This window comes from Mercenaria mercenaria, chromosome 10 (assembly GCF_021730395.1).
Source record: "Mercenaria mercenaria strain notata chromosome 10, MADL_Memer_1, whole genome shotgun sequence".
In the NCBI taxonomy this organism is placed as follows: domain Eukaryota; kingdom Metazoa; phylum Mollusca; class Bivalvia; order Venerida; family Veneridae; genus Mercenaria; species Mercenaria mercenaria.
Genome location: NC_069370.1, coordinates 14,182,138 through 14,202,036, shown reverse-complemented (window position 1 = coordinate 14,202,036; position 19,899 = coordinate 14,182,138). Strand labels below are relative to the sequence as shown.

Here is a 19,899-nt window from a genome sequence, read left to right as displayed (position 1 = left end):
CAGTGAGAGCTATTAATTCTTCTCATTCGGGCGCTGTTGAGGCATTATCTTGGTAATTATTTCATGTATTACAAAATGTAATGCAACGAAGTTCAAATAAGGCTTTTCAATTATCCAAGTTAGAAAGCTCCAGGATTAATTCAAAACGAAAAAGAATATATTTTTACACTGCATGCAAGGTGCAGCTCAGAAATCACTAAGATGTAAGCTTCACAAATGAACATTGCAAATAGTTTGGCAAATTTTTATTGTTCAGAATACCGGTAATCTGAACTATTCTATGCTATTAAGATAAAAGTTACTCGGAAATCAAGTTCTTGCTTCCACAAAAAAAAATGTACAAATCCTTCCTGCATGAAGTCCCGCCCGCGTATATGAAGTTTACTTCTGACTTTAACTTATAAAAAAAAAACTAAGTATAAATGCCAAAAGAAATTGTACAAGTCTTCCCGCGTATACGAAGTGTACTGCACAAATTTCAAAGTATCTGCGGTGTACATGCAGTGTACTATTTTCTTGTACAAGTCTCTCCTGCGTACATGCAGTGTACTCCTAAAATTTTCAGAGTCTGTGCTGCGTACTTGAAGTGTACTAGTGACCTCCTGCGTACATGCTGTGTACTTGTCGAAATAGTACACGGCATGTACGCGGCATGCGGTGTATGTAAAATGTACTCCTCTGGCGTACTACTGTGTTCGCGGCATATACACAGCAAATACGCAGCATGTACGCCACAGAGGCTTGCTTCTGTAAGGGTTAGCATGCAAAACTACACATGTCATCCGAATTTCAAAGCTGTATCTTAAAAAACAAGAAAGTAGGTCAGAAGGTTATTTTCAAGGTCATTGAAAATCAGTTTTAAGAACGGTGTGCAAAACTGTACATGTCATCCAAATTTCAAGGCTGTATCTTAAAAAACAAGAAAGTAGGTCAGTGGGTCAAGGTTACAGTCAAACTACCCCCAGTTACTTGGGGTCATATGGTAACTATAATTAAACAGTCTAGGAAATATGATCAGTTAATTTTTGAAGTATTTTTCTGATATAACTCATAAAAAAACTATGTGACCCATGGGGTTGTGCCTCTTTTCACCCCAGGGGCATAATTTGAACAATCTTGTTAGCATGGTTAGAGAGCCAATAGGCAATGTTACAAACTGAATATCAAAAGCCTAGGCCTTGAACTTTCAGTCGATAAGATTTTTTAAAAGCTTATTCATATGTAAGTCTATGTTAACTTGGGACCCCAGGGCAGGGCCTCTTTTTACCCCAGAGGCATAACTTGAACAGTCTTGGTAAAGGACCACTAGGCAATGCAACATACCAAAAATCAAAAGCCTAGGCCTTGTAGTTTCAGACAAGAAGATTTTTAAAAAAAATTCCTATATAAGTCTATGTAAACTTGGGACGCCCGGGGCAGGAACTCTTTTCACCCTAGGGGCATAATATGAAAATCTTGATAGAGAATCACAAGGCAATGCTACCTACCAAATATCAAAAGGCCTAGTTCTTGCAGTCTCAGCATTGTTCAGACAAGAAGATTTAAAAAAAAAATCCTATTTAAGTCTATGTAAAACTTGAGACCCCCGGGGTGGGGCCTCTTTTCACCCCAGGGGCATAATTTGAACAATTTTGGTAGGCAACCAAAAGGCAGTGCTTAGGTGAGCTAAAAATTGTTTAGGCTGGTCAGGTTCTTCTGAAAAAAAAGTAGTTATCCAGAGAGCTTTGTAAACACTAAATGAAACAATGAAAGCTGATTTCAATTTTATTTGTATTCGACACAATAACATTTTCTTCTTTGCTATTCAATTCCACTTTCTGTTATCTATTTTGATATTTAAGTCCACTTTTTGTTATTTATTTTGTTATTTAGTTCCACTATTTGTTATTCAGTTCAACTTTTTGTTATTTAGTTCCACTGTTTAAAGTGTTGTTGTTTTTGAAGTTTTTTTCTTGCATATGCAGTCTGCTGTGTTACTGCCGAGTTCAGTTCCCTTTCTAAAGGTTCTGGCAGACCCATGCCCATCATCCAGCCATAGACATATTCTGAAAAAACAATATTATGTTACTGTAAAAATATACACATAATAGAGGGGAACATTTAAATTACAATGTAGATCTAAAAAGTAAACTTAGTGCTGGTAGAAAAGGCTTCAAGCTTGTGTCAACAACACCTTCAAACCACAGGCACAAGTATCGGACCTGGGACAAAAAATATGGCCTTGTTTTCATCCTAGATGACTTCAAAATGAAAAATATGTAAAGAAATATGAGCCTCCTTCAAAAGATGCATAAAAAATATGTAAAGAAATATGAGCCTCTTTCAAAAGATACATATGTAGACATATTATCTTTTGAAGGGGGCTCATATTTCTGCAATAGGGATCATCTACTTGGCATGTCCAATCATCCCGCTAAATTTCAACACTCTTGGCCTAGTGGTTCTCAAGTCACTGTTCAGGCTCCTGTGACCTTGACCTTTGATCAAGTGACCTCAAAATAAATAGGGGTCATGTACTCTGCATGTCCAATCATCCTATTAAGTTTCAACATTGTGGGTCAAGTGGTTCTCAAGTTATTTCCAAAAAATGATTTTACATGAACTGGCCACTGTGACCTTGACGTTTAATAGACTGACCCCAAAATCAATAGGGGTCATCTACTCTGCATGTTCAATCATCCTATGAAGTTTCAACATTCTGGGTCAAGTGGTTCTCAAGTTATTGATCGGAACTGGTTATCAATGTTCAGGCCCCTGTGACCTTGACCTTTAACACAGTGACCCCAAAAACAATAGGGGTCATTTACTCTGCATGAACAATCATCCTATGAAGTTTCAACATTCTGGGTCGAGAGGTTCTCAAGTTATTGATTGGAAATGGTTTTCCATGTTCAGGCTCCTGTGGCCTTGACCTTTAACAGAGTGACCCTAAAATCGTTAGGGGTCATCTACTCTGCATGACCAATCATCCTATGAAGTTTCATCATTCTGGGTCAAGTGGTTCTCAAGTTACTGACCGGAAATGGTTTTCAATGTTCAGGCCCCTGTGACCTTGACCTTTCACAGAGTGACCCCAAAATTGTTAGGGGTCATCTACTCTGCATGACCAATCATCCTATTAAGTTTCAACATTCTCGGTCAAGTGGTTCTCAAGTTACTGACTGGAAATGTTTTTCAATGTTCAGACCCCTGTGACCTTGACCTTTAATGGAGTGACCCCAAAATCGATAGGGGTCATCTACTTTGCATGTACAATCATCCTATGAAGTTTCAACATTCTGGGTCAAGTGGTTCTCTAGTTATTGATCGGAAATGGTTTTCCATGTTTAGGCCCCTGTGACCTTGACCTTTGATGGAGTGACCCCAAAATCAATAGGGGTCATCTACTCTTTATGACCAATCATCCTATGAAGTTTCAACATTCTGGGTCAAGTGGTTCCCTAGTTATTGATCGGAAATGGTTTTCAATGTTCAGGCCCCTGTGACCTTGACCTTTGAATGAGTGACCCCAAAATCAAAAGGGGTCATCTACTCTTCATGACCAATCATCCTATGAAGTTTCAACATTCTTGGTCAAGTGGTTCTCTAGTTATTGATCGGAACTGGTTTTCAATGTTCAGGCCCCTGTGACCTTAACCTTTGACGGAGTGACCCCAAAATCAATAGGGGTCATCTTCTCTTCATGACCAATCATCCTATGAGGTTTCAACATTCTGGGTCAAGTGGTTCTCTAGTTATTGATCGGAAATGGTTTTCAATGTTCAGGCCACTGTGACCTTGACCTTTGACGGAGTGACCCCAAAAACATTAGGGGTCGTCTACTCTAGCAGCCCTACAACCCTATAAAGTTTGAAGGTTCTAGGTCAAATGGTTCTCCAGGTATTGCTCGGAAATGAAGTGTGACGTACGGACGGACAGGGCAAAAACAATATGTCTCCTGGGGGAGACATAATAACTTTGATTTGAATGTTGTCAGAGTTATGGCCCTTTTTATCTTAGAATGTTTGTTTAAAGTTTTATAAGTTTTTACTGGCAAAGCTCTAATTTTGAGTCGAGCACTGAGAAAAGTCGAGCGCGCTGTCTTACGGACAACTCTTGTTAAATATTTTGAAACCAGAGACATACCTTTACAGGCCTCGATCCTTTTTTCATCTAAGGCTGGTCTATCATCCCCTGGTTTCTTAAATCCAATCCCCAGACCTCTCGAGTTAGCCAACTCCTGGGTTGTAAAGAGACCTGAAGACAACACCCACTTTATAAAATAAAAGAACAGGTATACATAAAATCGTCTAAGTCCGGATATTGTTACTTCTTTAAGTGACTAATGAGCGAAAAAATTCTGCCATAGTAGGATTTTAACACAGGTATGAATTTTCTTCCAAGAACCTAACAATTACTTTTAATGATTAAAAGCATGAGACTGTTTATAAAAAAATAGACAACGCCTTTTTTTTTACTGTCATTACCTGTCAAAAGCTTTGACATCAGAGTGAATGCTGGCTTATAGTGTTTGAGCGCAGCCTGATGAGCATTCCGGAGGACTGTCCTCGAAATTGTAATGTTGTTCATCAACTGAACATTCTGAAAAAAATCCATAGAAAAGTCAAGTTAGACAACTTAGACAATGCATAAATAAAATTCTGAGAAATGTCAAGAGTAATTAATGTAACAGGACAATCCCATTCATGTTCGATTTTATGTACTCTCTTTACCACATACCAAGTAGTAATTAAACTGTCTAAATACAGAAAAAGACAAACATGAGAAATAAATCTTCAGATAAACAGGATTTAATTAAACTGTGTTGCACTAAGAAGAAAATATTACCTCGTCAAGAGATGGTACGAGTGGTTCCTCCATGTTAAGTATTTTCCTTGGAGACTGTCGTAGAGGACTGGTGTGTACGGGTGCTGTATGTGTTTGATTTGGTAGTGCTGTATGAACTTGTGGTGACCTCTGTGACGTTTGTAAAAAAATATTAAAATATTATGTTTTATTGTAGGTCTAGTTACGATCATTAGGAAAAGACTTAAGTTAGGTAAAAATGCAAGCTACACGGCTACCCTTTTATCTGTAACGATGCCAACAAATTAGTAAACATGATATTTACTTCAGATTGATACGATGTCGCTCAATTGTTTTACGTTACAAAAATATATGCGAGTATGTTGCTTACACTTGCAGTATATCGCCACCATTATTAAATTAGCCGCGCTATGAGAAAACCAACATAGTGGCATTGCGATCAGCATGGATCCAGACTGTCAGGATCCATGCTGTTCGCTTTCAAACCCTATTGCAATTAGAGAAACCGTTACCGAACAGCATGGATCTTGACCAGACTGCGCGGATGCGCAGGCTGGTCTGGATCCATGCTGGTCGCAAAGCCACTATGTTGGTTTTCTCATGGCGCGGCTCAAATAATTAGACGTGAACGCATCGAGCTCCGTCGGCAGAACGCCCGACCATTGATTGCAGAAGGCCACATCAGCGGCAGCCAATCAAATAGGCTAGCTCCTAGACCATGATATATCTTTTTACATTTTTATGATTAAACGAAGTGAACTGAGCCAGTCTATATCCTATGTCCAATATCATTCAACATCATTCCTCTGTGAAAATCTCTAAAATAGACTGGCTTTTGTCTCTATGAAATTGAATTCGTCAAAAAAAGGGAAAATGTAGAAATATATTTATTATCAGTCTAGTGGCTAGTCTACCAATCAAATACACGCCAAGTTTCATAAAGAAGTCGGAGCTTACCGATTAACTACCGATGTCTGACGAACCTGTCCGAATACTGCATCGTGTAAGAAAATAATCAAATTCTCTCAGAAATATTTACCTGGTCAAGTTCGTTCTCTTTTCCTAGTTTCCTAGACATTTCAAGTTTTTTTCGAAGTCTCTTTAAAACCGTTACACGATCCACATCATTGTTTTTTTCTGTGTTGTTCGACTGGCTTAAACCTATATTGTTCGACTGGCTTAAACCCAATAATCGTTTCCCATAAGGTCCTCGTCTCTTTCTGACTTTTCCTGGCATTTCAGACATTGTTGTTTTTTTGTTTTGTTTTTGTTTTTGTTTTGTATTTACCAATATTTCAATCAGTTTAAATTAATTGATTCACAACTGAAGTGTTTAAACGCCGGTTTGGGTGATTCTTTTTCTGGATTCTGCAATCAAATGTGTGTTTGTAATCCCAATGTGTGTGCACTAATTACAATAAACACTGCCATAAATACGAAATCCTTATCCTTATTCCCAAGACTGCTGATACTACACGACTTTCTTTATCCATGTAGAACTGGAATCCAGCTGGGAACCTAGATTTCGGGGGTCATTAGGGATAATCGTAAACGTCTTTAGGTATCGTATTACTTGCGGTATCTTATCATTTTCTTTGAAATCCCTTCTAGTACCTTACACTAATTCAGCGAGCTACTGTGCAGTAGGGCTATAGATTACCACAGTGGTCAAATCTGGACAATGTGTAAGAAGGAATTGTGTTACCATACAGTATAAAATGCCATAGCTCATGAATTTGAAACGACTCTGTTCAAGCATCAGTGAAGTCATTAAAAAATCAAAGTTATTATGATATCTTGTGAATTAAAATACATTTAAAATGTAAACTAAAAATTTTGAAATAGACATACGGAAAAGTACTTGTAACTTAAAACTTGTCATATAGGTTCAAGTGTAACTCAGATACTAAATCAATTATTTTTGAGCTCTGAAACTGCGAAAAAGGGAAACATACGTAATACTTTAATACATAACTGTAATTATTAAACATATCACTTTTTGTTATAACTGTGCACAGCCGTAGAGGTAATATAGATATATTACCTCCACGGCACAGTTAACAAACTGATTTAACATTTGAACACATCAAAGCCGGATTGTTTTAAATTTTAAAGGAACAGTACTGCATAATGTTTACAGTCAACCTGTTGAAATGTAAAAAATCACTTTGATTCTAAAGCTTACTTATAAATAGTCTAGAGTGTTTCTGTTAAAATACTCATTATTTCTTAAGAGTTTTAACATTATGTACAAAGTATAACTAACTACACATGTATATGTCAACAGCTCTGACTCTTTAAGTCCACAGTTTTGATGACTTAGCTTTCTATTTCTATATTAAGTCACAATGTTGCATAATTTTATTAATGTATAAAATGCAATGAAATACATTTTTCTATCAAAAATGTGTGTCGCATGTCAACTATGTTCATAATGTAACTATATACAGCAAAAGCACTGATTTGTTTTTATAATTAATGAAAATCACACTAGTCTACACTTTTTTTGTAGAAGCATGACACATCCTCCTTGGACAGTGGTCTACAATTCCTTTTCTGCCTAACTAAGCCCCTGAATTTTAAACTTCAAGCTTAAGGTCTTGTGATTCAAAGTTGCATTCATATTATAGTATTATAAAACATTGCCATTTACAATGTAAATTATATTTTATCACAAGTTACAATATAATAATAATAATAATAATAATAATAATAATAATAACAACAACAACTTTATTTAAAGAGGATAACATATATTTGGCTATAGCCAGTCTAACATATTATCCTCTAACATAATATTGTAAAAAGATCATCCTAATATATACAGTGAATTGAAAGACGTGAATTAAAACAATGTATTATGAACAAATTAATTATTAGTGGCATAAACAGTATGTAGTACAATGAGCAGAGATTAAGAAAAGATATAATCATGTACAAGTGGTTTTATAATAAACGTTATTTGTAATCCGCGCACTAAAACCCTAAAAACTCATTTGTGAGAAAAGTACGGGAAAGCGTTGGATTACATTTAAGGAAATAACAGATATAGACTAAAGTAAACATAATAATACATGATATAAAAATGCGAACATTGCAAGGCTGTTACACTTATTGATAAGAAATGAAGGGAGATGAAAATGAATAAGAAAGATAAAAAAACGAAAACAAATATTAAAGAAGGAAGCAAAACAAATTTTTTGACAAAACTGTCTTATGAATTATACAAAACTAATTAGATAAGAAAAGAATAAGAATGAAAGCAGTGCCACTAAGTAAAGTAAGTTGCAAAACACATCAAGAGAAGATTAATTGTAGTGAATAATGAACATATATTTTTATGAATGTATATAAGAATGTTTTTCGTGAAACTTAAAAAGTCTGAGAACTCATGAGTGCGAAGAATGAACAGTCTACACCCATGAATGATATTGTGGATGGTGGTGGTCAGAGAGATGGAATGTACAAATCAGGAAATAAGGAAACGAACGACCGTAATCGCACCCTTCCCCTGAGGCTATCTTACCCTTATTGCCAATACTAGTGCTGAAAGCCTTACATGGTACGCCCAGACGGGCTGCATACAGAGGTTCAAACCCCCTGGTTAATGGTGCCATCACTCATTATTATTTTTGTTTTAATTTTTTTTTTGAAGGAAACAATACTAAACACTGCGCCACGAGGTTACAATACCCATGGAGCCTGTACCAGTAAGTATGGAAACATGTAAATTAAGTTTGAATTAATAGAATAAAAGCGAGATTGTTTACATAGTTTCATTTAAAAGATACAGATTAAGGTGTTTTTTTAAATTGACTCTCGCGATTTCTGATTTCGTAGGGGAGTCCATTCCACATCCTGGGCCCACCAACCGAGAATGACCTATCATATAATGCTGTTTTAGATCTAGGAACTTTGAGACGTTCATTTGTTAGAACAGGAAACATTTGTGATCCATTTATTAATGTATTGCGGTGTCATATTATTAAGTGATTTATAAGTTAAAAGACATGTGTGAATATAAAATGATTACATTGTTTATTCTTAAATTCATTATGTAAAACAGTTTCAATACAGATTTTTAATAAAACACATCTCAAAATTAATTACATGCATGTATAGTAATCACATTCATTCTTGTGAGACACAAAACTTAACATTGACCAAAGTTTTACAATCATTAAACATGTTCTAAAATTCTCAAACCACGATTAGAACAGATTCCAAGCCTATCAGATGGTCAGTGCCATTAATTAATTGAGCCGCACCATGAGAAAACCAATACCGGCATGGATCCAGACCAGCCTGCGCATCCGCGCAGTCTGGTCAGGATCCATGCTGTTCGCTTTCAAAGCCTATTGCAATTGGAGAAACTGTTATCGCAGCATGGATCCTGAAAACTATGTTGGTTTTCTCATGGCACGTCTCATTTATCTACGTTTCATGTCTCATTGATTTTTTATCAGTTTTTTTTTTTTTTGGAGTAATGATTAGGAAATGATAACAAGTAGGCTACATAAAAGGAAATTATTTAAAAAATACTCAATACAGAGTTATGCTTTGTCTGCTATGCAATCGCGTGAAAGTTCCAAATCAAAATTGAGTCTCCAGCTACCCCTTGTCTTAGAACTGTATATTCGGGACATTACTTTTTTGTTTGGATAGAAATCTGTAGTTGACTGAAAATATGTTCGGTTGCATTTATTTCTCTGCGGATAATACGCTCAGACGGCAAAAATGTTGTATGTGACTGCTTTCAACGAGGGAAAATGTGCGAGGTGAAATCTGTCATCAGGCAATCAATGCATAGATCCGACTTTTCTAATAAGAACCCCCCTATGACGAATCATAGTCTCTTTTATAAAAGTATCTAAATTTCCTACACATTATTGAAAAAAAAATAAATAAAAAAAGCTGTCGGATCACGCGATAAATGAATCATTAAATAAGTACACATAAGATTATATCAAATCTACGAAGAAAACTGGCGAAATGCCGGTGCTTATATATGGTCTTCATAGATACGAAGGACGTAGTATTTGATAAAGACATATTTTGAGACAGCACAATGTGTCAAAAGTCCGTTCATTTCTTCATTTGCGAATAAGCACCAGTATATTATATAAAAGAGAGTTAAAATCAAGTTTATTTCATTTTTATCTGTTGTATTCCTCTTGAGACTCAACGGATACTGAAGGCTACAACATCTGAACAAAGAAGTATAAATTATTTTTATAACTCTTTGATCTGAAGGAACGTCCCGCAGTTTGAAAAAGTTATAAACCTATGTCAGTAGGCATCAGTTATCGCTTGTTGCGAACGAAAACACAAACGGAAGCAGACCGATTGTCACATCAGTGTTAGTGCCTGTTTAGCTGATAATGCGTGAAGGAGTAACAGATCAGCAGGTGTTACATTTTTAACGTTTTTCAGTATGCGACTCATTAATCAGATTATCTTGCTAATTGATCAGTCAATGCTATAAATTGACTTAATTCTTACAAGCTGTACAAAATGATATTCATGGATATCAAAGCGGTCATTGAAGTTATTAAATAAAGAAGCCATACGAAATGTTAATTCTATAAACAGAATATTGAGATTTGTATTTTGAAAACACGGAAATTAAGAAATATTTGTCTATATATCGTTACGGATTTCGATATAATGCACGCACATACATACACACACACGCACGCACGCACAGAATTCCGAAATATATACATAACAAGTTGGTAAAAAAATATGCAGAACTTGTGACACCTTCTTCCGAATGTATGCCAATTCCCATGAAAAAATAGATATTTATATCTATAAAAAGATATAATCCATGTATCAGAACCAGAACATCAACTTATGTTAGTTAGGCGTTAAAGACCCATGGCTCTTCTTGTTACTGGCGACAGTTTTAATTTTTTTCTAATTGTGGTAACGCAACCAGTATCATTTTCATAACAACCTTTCTTCATTTCACTTGGTTCACGCACCATCTGCAACATTAAATAAGGCCTCACCAAAATAAAAAGTTGTTCATCGGATTTGCCGTTCGTATATTTTCAGAAACACAAAAAAATTATTTTTATATTTTTTTTTTGTTTTTGGCTTGCGCTCGCCCCATTGAAAAAAATCAATCCAAAATCTTTTGGTGCGCTACTTTTTACGGACGTAAAAGTGTATAAATGCTTAAAATTCCAGTCCTAGATTGTTCTCAAATGGATTTTAATCAAAATAAATACATACTACGCACACATCGACTATAATAAATCATAACACTTATATTTAGTTGCATTAAAGTTGTTTCCCCTTTATGCAGTTACGCCATTTTCTTCAAATGTTTACCAAATTACATGCTACAAAAGTCGATTTATTTCATTGAAAACTGGACGAAGAAAAACATACTAATTTATTTGATAATATCAGTCTACATTATTTTGGTAAGGGTATTAAATACTTATTGATGCATGTCACTTATCTGTTTTCTGTTTTTCCTGTCCAAATGATCAGCATTTGCATACGAAAGTTGGTGGGGTAAGGTTATTTACATTATGAGTTGTTTTCAGAACAGTTTCGATTTTCAAATTTTCCAATCATTTAGTAGACTAATGTTAATGCACGTTAATCTCCATTTCAGACTTTAATTGAGACTTTGTTTCAACAAATTTAATATGTTATGAAAATTTAAAGTTAGAAAAAGAGCAGTACATAAGACATCATGCTCGACTTTTCTGAATTAGAGCTTTGCCAGTAAAAGGGGCATAGTAGTCAGAAGCTTTGAAAGTACAGAGCTATTGGTCATTATATAAAACTTAATTTAAAATATTCTATGTTAAAAAGGGGCATAACTCTTGTCTAGATTCAGACTTAAGAGTATTGTTTCTCCAGGTGTAGACTTTGACAGTAAATAACTGTTCTAAGTTTCAAATCAGAAGCTTTAATAGATCTAGTAACACTTGCATAGTTATTTGATGTATCAAAAACTTTGTAAAGTCAGCTAAGAATGCTACATTTTCATAGCAGTAAATATTCAAGTCACATATGTATGTGATAAGTATGGTGTAAGGTTATGCATTGTTGTTTATTACATATTTTCTAACAGCATTTTCAAAAGCATGCATTATTTGATTACAGTGTACTGTATGACAATGTTATTACCTTTTTTCACGAGTTCGCTTTGTTGTGCGTCTGCAGGTCAGATTTTCTCAATCCCTGGGGACTTACTTTTTAATTTACAAGGGCTATACATTCTATATTAAAGTTTTTATTAGTCAGTCGAGAGCCAAATGAAGACAAATATATTTCTTCGCTCTTCGCTCGCTCCTGATTTTCTCAAAAACCTATAAAAATATTTAAATTATTTTTTCGCTCGCCGCCTCAATTTTTTCAGAAAAACATCCGATGAACAACTAATCAATTTGGTGTGGCCTAAGGCAAGAAAAATGAATAACGCATTCAACATTACTACTGATATTCTTAGGGGGGAAAAAACAAAACAAAAATAAGTTCACGAATATTTAGCATTAAAGTTCTTATACAAAATTTGAAGATCGCTGTTTACATGTTTTATTTGTCTTAAATGAATTTCCTTTTCTCGTGAGCACCATCTTGTGTAACATTGAATGAAAATCCCGTGACACCTGTCTGAGAACCAATTTGAAATTAACTGTAATTTTTTGAAATGATAAATTTGATAATTGAACGTGCTATACATGGGGTTTCGCAATTACTAATTTATTACATGTGGTCACTTCTTTTCTTATTTCTGTATTTACATTTTATATGTAAAGCATATCTTTTCACACAGGGCCGTGAAGAGAACGTAAATTTACGGTAAAAGAATACTGTTTTTATTTAGAACTTTACAGTTTGTTTAGGTGCTTATTTACTGTAAACTTGTGAGATACAATGGCGCCTTGGCAACAAATTCAACGGATCGAGAGTGAACGCATTATCTTATTGGCCAATATTATTGGTTTGACTGACAGGTCGGGTATACTTGTAAACTTAACCAACTGGATTTATTTAGAACATTTATTGCATGGCCCATCAGGGCCGGGCATATAGAGGTGGTTTTAGAATGTGCAATGGGTTCGGATTTGACAATTTTTTCCCTTCGAGTCATATTTCTGTTAAATTTTCGTTTGACACTCAGAAAGTGAATATTCTAACGTGTAATCGCAACAATAATGGAATTAATATTATTTAATTTTGTTCCTTGTGGCTTATATTTTGCAATATTTGCAGAATTTGCATTATATTGAATCGGATTTGATCAACTTCAGCCTTTCAAGTTATTCGCGCAGAGCCATTCGCGCTTGCGCAGTAAAATTATGTTATTCTTGCTGTACAGTGTAGGCCTAACGTCTTTTTTATTAAAATATTTTGTAGTGGATTTTGTCAAGAACAAGGTAAATTGTTACCAACAATATTGTTTTTGATAACAATGCATTTTGAGTGCCAATTCACATTCGTTGATCTAAATTTTAGAATAAATCAAACTCATAGCGAGTCACCCTAGGTGATGACCTACTTACAGTTACACTATCAAAAGGAATCATAAATAAATAGCATGCTTTAGAAGACGTTTTGCTTAGTTACGCATTTTAATAGGTTTATAGAGATGAGTTGCAGTCAAAGTATCATTTTTAATGTGTATAAATGTGAAGTTTTTGAAGACGGAATAGTGTAAACAATAGACCACGTGATTTTTGGCGCGATTTTACTAGACATACATGTACATACTGGTTTCCCAGTAGTTTCCGGACCTTTTACATTTCGTGCTGTATAAACTTTACGCCGTCGTAAAGCATCTGGGTAACAATATCATTTCATCTAGACCTTTGTTGCCTTTAAATAGCAGCGAAAACCAAGCATTACCGAACTTACTTATTATTTGAATTTCCCGGCTGTTTTTACTTACTTCGGTGTAATCAGGGTTCGAATTTAAGCTCGCATACTCGCGAAATGCGAGTGCAAATTTCAAACTGCAAGGTGAGATTTCAGACACCAGCATTTTTTTCCGAGTGAAAATTTTGGGCCGAATAATGTGCATTTCTAACGGTCGTCTCGATCTTACACTGTTCTTTCTTTAACAACTCGCGGTCATTGCAGCGCATTGTCATTTGCAGAACGAATTCCGGAGCACTCTATCATCTTTCGTCGTAAACGGAAGTTTACATTCGATACATGTCCCGTGCGCATGTCTTTTCAACTGCTGACAAGTACCTGCGCCAATTTTGATGACGTTTACCGCATCCGGTGGGTTTTTTGGTAATCTATATTAAGTTACTATTTATATAGCGCAGATACGATTGGCTGGACTCGTCACGTGGATGTTTGTGTTCATGTTCTGATAAAGTGACAAGTAGCGGAAAATGCAAGTTGTTTTTTCATTTAGCAAGTTAAAAAAAATACCACTTGCAAAAAAATGCGAGTAGAAAATCTGGCTAAATTCGAACCCTGGTAATGTTACACAAGACATTGTCAACTGCAGGGAAATTACAGTTAAGTGCGCATGCGCAGAGACTGAGGCCCCTTAAAGGTAAACATCATTCAGTTGATGCTCCCATTGACAGACGATACAGTAAAAACATTCCGATAGTAATAAAATAAAAGAATGAAAGTCAGAAAAAATCCACCTATTCATTAAATCATTGATTAAAAATAGGAACCAAAATAGACCGGGATTTACCTACGATACCATCTATCAATCAAATGTTTAGCAGCAGTGTCCATGCCCGAGTGGTCAGGGCATTAGACTACCATTTGAGACCGGTCTTGTTCTTTATTTTTATTTTTTAAAAGCTGTTAATTATATTAAAAGTTCTTAATTTCTCTTTTGTAATATTACCAGTCCGCTTAATACGTCCCGTCATTTTAGCGTGACGTTGCAAACGTCATTCAAACGTAATTAAACATAACTGTAAGGAGCGTACTATAAATCTAGTATTTGTTAATATAAATTCTTGAAATATACTTTTCAAATCGTCATCACGCCTTAGAATTATGTTTAAATTTTGAATATATATAATGAAATCGGAAATGTTTATTTTTACAGAAAGGTTACAACTGTTACAATGAAAGGTCCGGAAAACTACTCGGACTAACTGAGATATTAATGGAATTAATTGCCTCGTTTGTGGCCTAATCTACATTTGTGTTATGAACGCAAGTATAATACGAATTCTGCATGGTGTTATATATACAGTTAACAAAGAACCTAGCTTTTTTTCTGTGAAAATTTTATGTTTCTACTATGTTTTGTTTGAAAGTTACTGGCAAAACATAGCGAATTCGGTCCGGAAACTACTGGGAAATCAGTATGCTACTTTTGGCAGGTGGCGCTGTGTAGGGTTTTTCCAATAATTAAATGACGCTGTTTATAAACATGGCAGTGGCTGCGATTACGGTACCGTAATCCTTGCCTCCAGTTCTAGGATTACGGAAGTTCCGTATTCCTAGACAACCCTATGAGGATAGGCTAGGATCACGGAAATATTTAAGAGGCATCAAATATATATTAGGTTATGCGTAAATGATGCTGAAAACTTCTTATTTCACTTAATTACAATAGCGATTTTTCATGCCTGCCTTATTTTTTCGTGTTATCTATCCGCCATTTTGGGTTAGTATAATCTTAAACGCTATATTGATAGCGGCGCGCGGAAATATTAGAGAAATATGAGTGTCAAAGTTAGGTTTAAAAAAATATTCTATAGATCTACTTGATTTTTTTATATTTATAATCATATTGTATTTTATTAAAGACCATGCATAACCTAACATATATTTGATGCCTCTTAAATACTTCCGTAATCCTAGCCTATCCTCATAGGGTTGTCTAGGAATACGGAACTTCCGTAATCCTAGAACCGGAGACTAGGATTACGGTACCGTAATCGTAGCCACTGCCTATAAACATATCCCAATGTCTGAAACAGTTACTGAAACATTAGGCATTTTAATTTATCAATTTGAGACTGCGTCAGAACTTTTGACTCGGTGTCTTGGAGAGAATTTTCTTGTACATACTTCCTGATAACAAGAGGCGCGATGCAGTATGAAGAGATAGATAGTCGAAATAATCCGATGTATAAGCTTGTCTAAAGAGATAACAAGTCTAGGATTTTGAATGTTCTGTAAAATTATAGATAGAAAAATCTTTGAAATCATGGATGGTCAATATATGTACTGTACAGTATATATTTTAAAACGAAGAAATCCTAGAATAGACCATGTGACTTACGACACGAATTTACTACACATGTACACATGTTACACTCGGCAGGTGGCGCTGTTCAAGGTTTTTCCAATTATTAAAGTGAACCGTTAAACATAATCCAATGCCCTGCACAAGGGGGCATTTCGTCTTATTATAAGGTCCAATGACAGTCCAGATAATGGGCGGTTTGAGACCTCGTGAAAATTTTTTACTCGCTGTCTTCTGGTACACATAATGTTCTTCCTGATGATAAATAACAACCACTACTTTTCTGCTAGTTTTGATTACAAGACGAAAATTGTGTTTTGGACTCTTGTAAGTGTATGAATGTATTGAATGACAAATCAATGCTTTTGACATAAAATTAAAGTAATAAAGATTTATACAGGCCCTAAATTATGACACTAACACATTTTTCAGGTTTTTCTGCATGAGTGACAGCAGTTATAATTGCATATTTTGTGCTACATTTATTTGAAGATATCCCCAGTTTTTAACAACTGCCCTGACCTCCCAGTTATGATCAGAAATTAATAGTTGAATGTTGGGAGTATTTCTATAAATTTAGATATGGATTTATAGGGAGATTACGCACCCACTCCATGAAAAATGAAAATGTAATTTTAGACCCATTCAAATACACTTAGGTGCTTTCACTTTGAAAAACAACTTAGGTGCTTTCACTTTGAAAAACAGTGTAGGTATAATTTCCAATCTGCACACTTTCCCGTCTTAAAAATCATATAGTATTCAAGATACCCTGTATGACTACAATTTAGGTATACATGTACTGTAAGGCCAAACAAATGTTTCCAGTAACATGCTAAAAAAAAAATAGGTAGGTAGCTGGTCAGTAATTTTTTTGTTAAAAAATCTGGATTTTATTATCAAGTGGGACCTTTCGGAAACTATTTTTGTGTACAAAAATACGAATAAGGGAGTTATTCCTTTAGAGCATCAGTAACAGGGATATAAACTAGCTATTCTTATTTTTGGGCCCAGACTGTCGAAATAAATGTTTTAACATTAGGTATATGGGCATTTTCTTCAACAATTTAGGGTCCCAGCCAAAAATCTAGGAACCATGGGCTACTGGGCCCCTGCTAGGGGTGTAACAATATGCTAGTCTCACGATACAATCTGTATCGTGATACAGATGCAGCGATACGGTACATATCGTGATATGAATTGAGTATCGTAAGTAAGCATTTATGTGACAAAAAAAAAAATTATTCAATGTCTCTACTCTTGGAATGATACATTTCTTTAGTTACTATCCTTAACACTGATTGTTTGTAAGATAGCATGCAATATTTCTAGTTTCCACTTATCGTTTCTGTATTGTGAAACAGACCTATGATTCGATACGCGTATCGCCAAACTGATGTATCATGATAAAATGAATTCCGATGTATCGTTACATTCTTAGCCCCTGCTGATTTTTTCTTTAGTAAGTTGATTTTTAACATCACTGACTATGTTTAAAACATAAAAAGTGCAGTTTTTCAACTTTTTGTTAAAACATTAAATCAAAAAAAAAACTTCTCCGAGGCAATGAAAAAGAATTAGGGTCCGGGATTAAGGGTAGGTCGGGATACCGGAAACTTTTTTTCTAACCTAATTTGTATCTATTTATGACAATGCTTGTTTTAAATATTAAAAGAGGATTTTAATTAATATTTCAGCAGGCTCAATAGAAAAAAAGGTGGTAAATCAGCTTATATACAGAGTTGACTTGGTAGAAACTTGAATGATTACTAATATCCTCATTACCATTTTTTCACATTTTCATGCTCCCTTTCAGCTTTAAAAACCGCAAATCAAACATTTATCTTAAGTGATATTGCTAGGATATTGCAGTTCCGCTGGTCAGATAGCTCAATTGGCAGAGCAACCCAAAATTGAGGAAATTACATATGGTAATTTGTGTTTTGGGGAGGTTCCAGGTTCGAATCCTGGTCTGGCTGTGCAGACTGTCGCGTTGTGAAGTTAACTTTTTCCAGTTTTTTTTTATAGAAGATCTACAGGTAAAATATAAAAATGCATCTTATTTACTTAAACTGCTGTAATACTGTATTTACCTTGAAATAAATTTATTCCCCACTATTTTGTTTACTCTTTGGGGCATATTTGTACTCTTTGTTTTTTTTTAGCTCTTGTGACCACTCGATGTCACTCTGTCGTCTGTCAACATTTAGCTTGTGTATGCGACAGAGGCTTTATTAGTCCCCTACTGGTTGAAAACCAGTTTCGGGGACTATAGGAATACGCTTTTCCGTCATTCCGTCCGTCCGTCCGCAATTTCGTGTCCGGTCCATAACTCTGTCATCCATGAAGGGATTTTAATATTACTTGGCACAAATGTTCCCCATGATGAGACGACGTGTTATGCACAAAACCCGTACCCCTAGCTCAAAGGTCAAGGTCACAATTGGAGGTCAAAGGTCAACAGGGCTCTTTTCCTGTCCGGTCCATAACTCTCCATCCATGAAGGGATTTTTTTATAACTTGGCACAAATGTTCCCCAAGATGAGGCGATGTGTCATGCGCAAAACCCGGACCCCTAGCTCAAAGGTCAAGGTCACATTTGGAGGTCAAAGGTCAACAGGGCTTTTTTCCTGTCCGGTCCATAACTCTCCCATCCATGAAGGGATTTTAATATTACTTGGCACAAATGTTCACCATGATGAGACGACGTTTCACGCGCAAAACCTAGACCCCTTGCTTAAAGGTCAAGGTCACAATTGGAGGTCAAAGGTCAACGGGGCTTTTTACCTGTCCGGTCCATAACTCTGCCGTCCATGAAGGGATTTTAATATTACTTGGCACAGATGTACCTCATAATAAGACGATGTGTCATGCACAACTTTCAGACCCCTAGCTCAAAGGTCAAGGTCACACTTAGCAGTCAAATGTTAACATAGTATGAACAGGGTCTGTTTCGTGTCCGGTCCATAACTCTGACATTCATTAAGGGATTTTAATATTACTTGGCACAAATGTTCCCCATGATGAAACGTCTTGTCATGCGCAAATCCCGGACCCTTAGCTCAAAGATCAAAGTCACAATTGGAGGTCAAAGGTCAATAAGGTTTTTTTCCTGTCCGATCCAGAACTCTGTCATCCATGCAGGGATTACAATATTGCTTGATATAAATGTTCCCCATGATGAGATGACATGTCAAGCGCAACACCCAGTACCCTAGCTTAAAGGTCAAGGTCACACTTTGAGATCAAAGGTCAGTAGGATTTTTTTCCTGTCCAGTCTATAACTTTGTCATGCAAAACAGGATTTAGGCATCAGTTCAACAGTTACTGTTGGCACAAATATTCCCCTGGATGAGACAACATGTTATGCGCAAAACCCAAGCCCAGGGTCTAATGTCAAGGTCACACTTAGAGACCAAAGGTCAGACACAAGAATGGCTTTGTCTGGAGCATTTCTTCTTCATGCATGGAGGGATTTTGATGTAACTTGGCACAAATGTTCACCAACATAAGACGGATTGTCAAGCACAAGAACCAGGTCCCTAGGTCTAAAGTCAAGGTCATATTTAGAGGTCAAAGGTCAAATTCAAGAATGACTTTGTCCAGAGCATCTCTTCTTCATGCATTGAGGGATTTTGATGTAACTTGGACCAAATGGTCACCACCATGAGGCACCCTATTTTTAGAATTATGTCCCTTTGTTACTATAAATAGATTTTATTGTAACTTTTTTATTATTGGCCGTAGAGAAAAATCAAGACCACTTTTCTGTGGTACAACATGCATGTTACATACAATTTTTAGGTGTATTTTGACCTATCTCTACCCAGTAAAGAGTTTCTTCTGGACTTATATTATATAGATTTTTTTTCCTTAAGATTAATTTC

General features: G+C 35.6%; 1 protein-coding gene across 1 annotated transcript; it reads right to left on the bottom strand.

The window, feature by feature from the left end:
- Window positions 1-1,752: 1,752 nt before the first annotated feature.
- Window positions 1,753-6,349, bottom strand: LOC123560583 (uncharacterized). The gene is made up of 5 exons (XM_045352749.2): window positions 5,846-6,349; window positions 4,828-4,956; window positions 4,467-4,581; window positions 4,126-4,236; window positions 1,753-2,045 (listed from the first exon to the last, which is right to left on the bottom strand). The coding sequence occupies exons 1-5, from the start codon at window positions 6,050-6,052 to the stop codon at window positions 1,909-1,911; spliced, it is 699 nt and encodes a 232-aa protein (XP_045208684.2). The 5' UTR covers window positions 6,053-6,349; the 3' UTR covers window positions 1,753-1,908.
- Window positions 6,350-19,899: the final 13,550 nt, after the last annotated feature.